Source organism: Morone saxatilis, unplaced genomic scaffold (genome assembly GCF_004916995.1).
Source record: "Morone saxatilis isolate NCDOM2014 unplaced genomic scaffold, NCSU_SB_2.0 Contig8, whole genome shotgun sequence".
Lineage (NCBI taxonomy): Eukaryota > Metazoa > Chordata > Actinopteri > Moronidae > Morone > Morone saxatilis.
The window spans coordinates 9620396-9627412 of record NW_023340257.1 but is presented as its reverse complement, the minus strand read 5'-3'; the positions used below and the strand labels follow the sequence as shown (position 1 = coordinate 9627412).

Below are 7017 nucleotides of genomic sequence, written 5' to 3'. Positions count from 1 at the left end.
GTGTGTGTCTGTGTGTGTGTACGAGACTTTCAGGGGAGGCTGGGAGGGATTTTGTCTGCACATAGGCATGGAAAGGCCACCCTGACACAATACCGCGGGGTGTATTGTTCACAGCCACCTACTGTCCTCAATGAGAAATTCCATAAATGACTAGAGAGCAACAGACAGAGGAACTGAGAGAGACAGAGAGACGTAGAGAGCAGCCTCATACATCCATTTATCTCATCAATCTAACGACTGCGCTCTATGCACTGCTATGTCCAGCTGATCACCAAAGACAAATGTAACTAATAATGTACAGGAGCTTAACATACTGATGGATCATTACAGTTTATTGCAAATGAGGTCATTTAGCTTTTACCGTAGTTTGATAACGCTGTATTGATGGCACGGACAGCTGCGGACACAACACCACTACTGTCAAACCTGACAGCACCAGAAACAGCAGCGGGACGACGAGACAGGCTGTAAACAAGCCAGCAGGGGTGTGCCATATCATATCACTGTGTCATATTATGGTATTCTGCAATGAGCTAACTTATTGACGTCTTTACTATGCAGCAGCAGCACACACACACTGCTAAAGCTAAAGGTAAGTGTGCTGCTGGCTCCACTGTGGAAGTATCAGTTGAGTTAAAATGAAGTGGTTAGATAAAACCGACCTTTGATTTAGCTTCGGTGACAGTGATTGATCAATTACATTGTATCGCACAGAAGCTGGGTAAAGTGGAGGCAAAGAGTCAAACAGGAAAAATATATTTAACCAGCTCAAGCAAGAGAGGAGTAGATTGTTAAAGACAGAAAAGCAGCCAGCTGCTCTGTTTGTAATCCTCTGCAGTTATAATGTGGATAATTTATACGAGGGTTATTGTTGTATGTGCAAATGACACCAAGTTGGCTGTGGTTCCCCAGGGTAAGAGAAATTAATTAACTTTTCTAAAACACACCTTGTTTTCACACTACTGCTCGTTATACCCATTGCCAAGAACATTTTCTTCACCTAATTACTTTGCTTTGTATGCATTCATTTACATTTAGAGCATATAAAAAAAACAGTTTCCATGGTGTTATGGGAAACAAATGCTTTAGCATCAGTTATTAATTTGTAGAAATGGTGTTTGGAGATAATAATTTCCATTGACAGACAGAGAATACACCGGTAGTAGATCCCCTATGTGCTTCCTGATTAAAAGGGACAAGCAAGAGATACTCCCTGCTAATTCACATTCATACCATATGGCATATCATATGGGAACATGTAACTGCCACCTGACATTGACAAGGGTATAAAGCAACACGCCATCATTGCTATGTTACATCCCGTGTGCTTTATCTAAAAACAGATGGAAGATTAAAAGAGGAAACATTGTCTCATGTCTCGTTGAAATCGTATGGATGACTGCAGCATATGGAGAGAGTGCGGTGTTGAAACACTCATCAGGATGTAACAAATATGTTTTTCTACACTTTTATATTTCTGGGTTGTAAAAAAAAAGAAACAAATCACATTTGTTCACAGCATATGTTGTGTCAATATGGTCTTTCATTAACATGTCGTTTTGAAAGGTAACATGTTCAGTATGGTCCAAAACTGAATGTTTGTCTGTGCTGAAAGTGAGGAGTTCCCCTGGTGTTCAGATGTAACGTCAAATACAAAAATCAGCCTGTGGTTTTCAGGGACGTGATTTTTGAATCACTGCCTACCTTTTCTATCTCTTCAGGCAGTGGGTAGATCGGAGGACAGTGAAGAACCATCTTCATTTCCTTCTCCCCCTCCTGCTCCGCCTCCATAGATCTGTCTTTGTCTCCTGGAAACAAGCAGAAGACCAGCACAATTAGCTTTTCCTGGTTTTCATTTGCTGCTGCAGTTTAGGGCAGTGGTTAGTCTGTCAATTCAGCTTTTTTAATGAATGGATTAATTCTCTATACAAAGTCAGAAATTAGTAAAAGACGTCTATCACAATTTTGCATCACAACCGGATACAAAAGAGAAAACCAGTGAATGTTTTGTGCTTTACAAATGATTAATCGATAATGTAAATTATTGCTTAAGTAGTTCATTTATTGACTTATTGTTTTGACTCCACTAACTATATATAATAAAATAAATATTAAGCCTTTTAATGCCAAACATTGAACACGTTGCCTCTCTGTCTCTGTGTTTTATGTTTTCTGTCTTTAACTTCCATCCATCCTCTTTAAATGAGCTGATCAACAGCAGCAGCTTGCAGTAAAAACTAATCACTCTAAAAATAAAACCTTGATATCAAAGTATTTCTACCCAACATTACCCAGAAACACCGAACTCCTCCTTTGGGGATAAAAGTGATGGTGCTTTGAAACAGATGAATAGCACTGAGGTTAATGTAAGAGTAAATCCCTTAGCGTGATGTCTACCATATTAAACCCATTTGCCATACACTCTATTCAATAGATGAATCAGTCGAGCTTATGGCGTTAAGCTCATAGATGTAGATTACAGTATTGTTGAAGGTATTGTCCACTGAAGTGTGGTAACTCTCCACAAAGGTTCTAGTAACTCTTCGTGTGAGTGTCCATTAATAATGGAGGTGACACTTTAACTGTATAGCTTCAAAATATTCTCTGTTCTGTCTCTCTGTCTCTCTGTCTCTCTGTCTGTCTCTCTCTGTCTCTCTGTCTCTCTCTCTCCTGTCTCTCTGTCTCTCTCTCTGTCTCGTACTGTCTGTCTCTCTCCTGTCTGTCTGTCTTCTTGTCTCTGTCCTCCATCTCTGACCTGTCCTGTATGATCCTCAAACTCTCGACACTGTCTGTCTGTCCTCTCTGACTGTCTGTCTCTCTCTGTCTGTCTGCAGGCAGTCGGGCCTACGTCCTGCTGTCTCTCAGTCAGCAGGACGGCATCGAGCAGCACATGGACTTTGACAACCGTTACACTCTGCTGGAGCTGTTTGCTGAAACCACGTCGTCAGAGGAGCACGGCATCTCCTTCGAAGGGATCCACCTGCCTCAGGTAAACTCTCACAGGCTGGTCCTTGTACAGGTGTGAGGACTCACAGACCCCCACAGACCCCCTCAGACCCCCTCACAACATGGTCCTCAAACAACCCAAATCCTCAAATTCACCCCCCAACCAGTTCCTGGTGAGCCTGTAAGACCGTACTCAGGTCCCAGTGCTCCACTAAACACCACCTGTACAGTGACTTCCTGTCTTTTAAAGTGTTGTTGTTGTTGTTGTTGTTGTTGTTGTTGGTGATGACACAGACTGTTTTTCAGATTCCCGGGAAGCTGCTGTTCTCTCTGGTGAAGCGTTACCTGTGCGTGACGTCTCTGATGGACAAACTCAACACGGCGGGGGCGGAGTCTCCCTCTGACCGACAGGACGCCAGCCCCTCCCCCGCCTCCTCCAGCGCCGCCCACCAGACGGAGCACCTCCGTGTTCAGCGGGAGTTCGACTTCACCATGGCCATGGCCAACCTGATCTCAGAGCTGGTCCGCGTGATGGGCTGGGACCGGAACCGCCAGCCTCCAGATGGCTCCGCCCACCACCTGGATGGAGGCGGGGCCTGTGTAGAGGACCAGGGGGACGAGGCGCTGTCCCGCCCCCTCCTAAGGTCCATCTTCCAGCCTCGCTTCTGCGCCTCCCCCGTCATCCTCGCCGCCACCTCCACTGTAGCAGCTCCTGCTGCCACGCCGCCAAAGAAGAAGACAGGAAACGGATACAAGACGCGCTCCGACTTCGCCAGCCGCTCGGCCTACGTGGAGTACGTGCAGGACAACCTGAAGAGCGGCATGATGGTCCGCATGCTGGAGGACTACGAGGAGGTGAGCGCCGGAGACGAAGGAGAGTTTCGCTACAGCAACGACGGCTCGCCACCTGTTCAGGTGAGGAAACCCGGATCCAGGAAGCAACACATCCATCGGTGTGACAGATTGATGGCAGGTTGCTAACTGATCACAGAGACTGTAACTGTCTGTCTGTGTTGTGTCCAGGTGTACTGGAACTCCCTGTCCAGGACTTACTGGGTGCACTGGCACATGGTGGAGATAGTGGGCAGCGGCGGCAGCAGTCAGGCTGAGAAGGAGACGCAGGAGAAAGCCTCGTCCCTGACAGAGACCCTCAAACTCACCGCAGGTAAGACCCGATCACCTGAGAGGACGTCTCGGTAACGTTGCTAATACTTGAGGTGAAACTGTGTCTCCTCCTCTTCCTCAGTGAGTCAGACGTTCTTCTCGAAGCCCCCCGGCGGTCTCTACTCGCTGCCGTACCTGTCCGAGGGTCTGCAGAGGGAGCCGCTGGCTCTGAGCCGGGCCGAGTGGTGGGAGATCCTGTTCTTCATTAAGAAACTGGAGCCCAAACAGCAGCAGGAGGTCAACGGCATCCTGCTGCAGAGCCTGGAAGACCAGGTGAGACACACAGAGAGGGGGGAATGCTGGGGGAATGCTGGGAAACTGAGGCCAAATTTTAAAGAACTCATACCCTGACCTCTGTCTGTCTGTGCTCCAGGACGCGGTGCTGGACGACTCGGCTCTGATCGGTCTGTCTGTGCCCGGAGACGTGGCGAAGAAGCTGCTTCACTACCTGAAGCAGAAGCTGCCATCATCGTGCCTCAGCGACCTCCTCTGCTCCCACGCCTTCTGCAAGCACTACCTGAGGAGAGGAGGGGGGAGTCTGGAGGACGAGGAGCTGCTGGGTAAGGAGGACACGTCTCTCTCTCTCTGTCTGTGTTTATAAAGCAGTATCTAGGAGTCTGACTGTGGTCTGTCTTTCAGCTGAAAGCTCTCTGAGCTCATCCGGCCTCGGAGGAGGAGGTGGAGGTGGAGGACAGAGCTCCTCCTCTTCATCGTCAGCCTCAGCGTCCTCGTCCTCAGCGATGGGCTCCGTCTCCAAGAAAGCAAAGAAGGAACCTCCTGCCGACTCCGGCTGCGGCAGCCCGGAGACAGAGAGCGAGCTGCCCTCAGAGGACGACAGCAAGTACCCCGAAGACCTGGAGGACAAGATGAAAGGTGGGAGGGGGGAGACCTGAGGGGGGAGACCTGAGGGGTCTGAAGTAGATGTGTCATTAGTGCTGTGTGTCTCCTGCAGTGTTCAACAACCCGAGGGTTCAGGGGAAGAAGACGGTTTTGGAGAAGTTGGGGGAGGTGGTGGACATCCTGAAGAAAGGGGGGGCGGGCTCAGACCAGGCCCAGCAGCTGGCCGCCGTCCTCTTCATCACCCGGCTGCTGGAGGACAAGGGGACGCAGGAGAAGAACTCCATGAGGAGCGACTCTGCCCAGACTATCCGGTAAGAAACGGTGACCGGCCAGGAAATACACCCAGCCGGAGAGACTGCAGGAAGTGAAGCGGTCTGAGGGTAGTTCATGGGGTGTGGGAATGTGGAGTGTTTCCAGGTAATATAATACACCTGCTGTGTTTGCAGACAGGACTGGCTGGGTGGCTTGTTGGGAGCGTTTCCAGGTAATACACAGATCTCGTGAGCTGTTCAAGATACCCGGATATAGGGTGTGTTCCAGGAAATTGACAGACTGCGTAGTTTAGTGAGCACGTGGAACCTGTGAGTAGTTCAGGGACCTGGGAGAGCAGTGTGTTCTAGGAATTACACACTGCCAGTGAATACTTCAGGCAACGTGGGAGTTTGGACATTTCTGGGAAATCCACAGAGCTGGTGGTTCAGGGAGGGATTTATTTCATTTAAGAGACAAAACTTTCTTATATTTTACAAATAAGATTTAATTCTCATCTCATATGTGTCATTGATGGATATGTGTCATTGATGGATATGTGTCATTGATGGATATGTGTCATTGATGGATCGGTCGTTGAATGTCCCCTGTTGGTCCTCTGACAGGGACAAGGTGCTGAAGCTGCTGGTGGAGCTGCTGGGCTCATCCTCCAAAGACCTGGTGACCAGTACGCTGAGGCTCACTCACCTCCTCATGCTGAAATATGAGTGGAGGGTCTCCTTCGCCACCGAGGGCGGAGTCAAAGCCGTCCTGTCCTGCATGCAGGAGTTCTCCACTGTCACTCACATCCAGCAGCTGGCGCTCGCAGTGAGTTTCCACAGCCACTGAAATCTACTTTATTTATACGTGTGTGTGTGTGTGTGTATTCTCGTTTGAGTTGTCAAGTAACAGTAACAGTACGATCAAGTAATCAATACTTAACTAATACCATCGGACAACCTTATCAGCCTTTATCAGTTAGCATAGGCTTTTAGGTGTTTTCTGGTAGGTGGGGCAGACTAACGGTTCAACAATGATCCCATATCAGCATTTGAATCCAACTAAAGCCTCAAAGTACATAAAGGATCAATATCAAGCCATAAAGATACAGTGTATACTGCATCAATATCATCCATAAAGTACAGTGTATATGATCATATCCATAAAGATACAGTGTATTCTGTTGTCGTCAGACTCTGAAGGTGATCACTGGAGCCAGTAAACACGACCTCCGCAGCGTCGGCAGCAGCGTCCCGCTCTCCGAGTCCGGCACCCAGATGATGTTGGAGATCTTCGCCAGCATCGGCTCGGCCACGCCCGAAGGCTCCAAAGGCCTTCTGGGAGCCGTCCCCGCCGCCATCGACCTCATGCTCCAGACTAAAGGGTGAGGGGCCGAGTCAGATCAATCTGTCTATCAGGAAACTAGGGTTTTTGATCTGTGAGGGTTATGTGAGGAGTGTGTAACCTTGGGTGGCGTCGGGCTCCTCGGACTCCCTCGTTCGTCCAAGCCCCGTGCGAAGGGGGTGTCCGGGTCGAAGACAAGCAGCAAGCTGTGGCTCGCGCAGAGTGCCCCCGTGGGTGACTGTCTTTTGGGGGCCGCGTCTCTCAGGCGCGCTGGTCAGAACCTTCACCAACCAAACATCGTTTTGCAGCTCGCCCGTGGGGGTCCCCGTTTTTGAGAAAGGTTCCATGTGCCCTGCCTTGTCAGCTGGCAAGGTTCGCGCCTGTTTTAATCTTCGATGAGAAAAGCGGAACAGGAAAGCAGGTCCACACCAGGTTGATTATGGTGTAACCTGCTGGGGTCTTGGTTTGGGTAAC

At 49.1% G+C, this 7017-nt stretch overlaps 1 protein-coding gene across 1 annotated transcript in view; it reads left to right on the top strand.

Moving 5' to 3' along the window:
* The window catches only part of LOC118342005 (cullin-9-like), an 11717-nt gene extending 5130 nt beyond the window's left edge, over positions 1-6587 (top strand). Inside the window, exons 2-10 of the mRNA XM_035680429.1 lie at positions 2835-2989; positions 3253-3861; positions 3970-4111; positions 4193-4383; positions 4484-4670; positions 4750-4983; positions 5063-5261; positions 5826-6027; positions 6393-6587. Coding sequence (XP_035536322.1) covers positions 2835-2989; positions 3253-3861; positions 3970-4111; positions 4193-4383; positions 4484-4670; positions 4750-4983; positions 5063-5261; positions 5826-6027; positions 6393-6587 — 2114 coding nt within the window. The remainder of the gene's footprint in view (positions 1-2834; positions 2990-3252; positions 3862-3969; positions 4112-4192; positions 4384-4483; positions 4671-4749; positions 4984-5062; positions 5262-5825; positions 6028-6392) is intronic.
* The last annotated feature ends 430 nt before the right edge of the window (positions 6588-7017 follow it).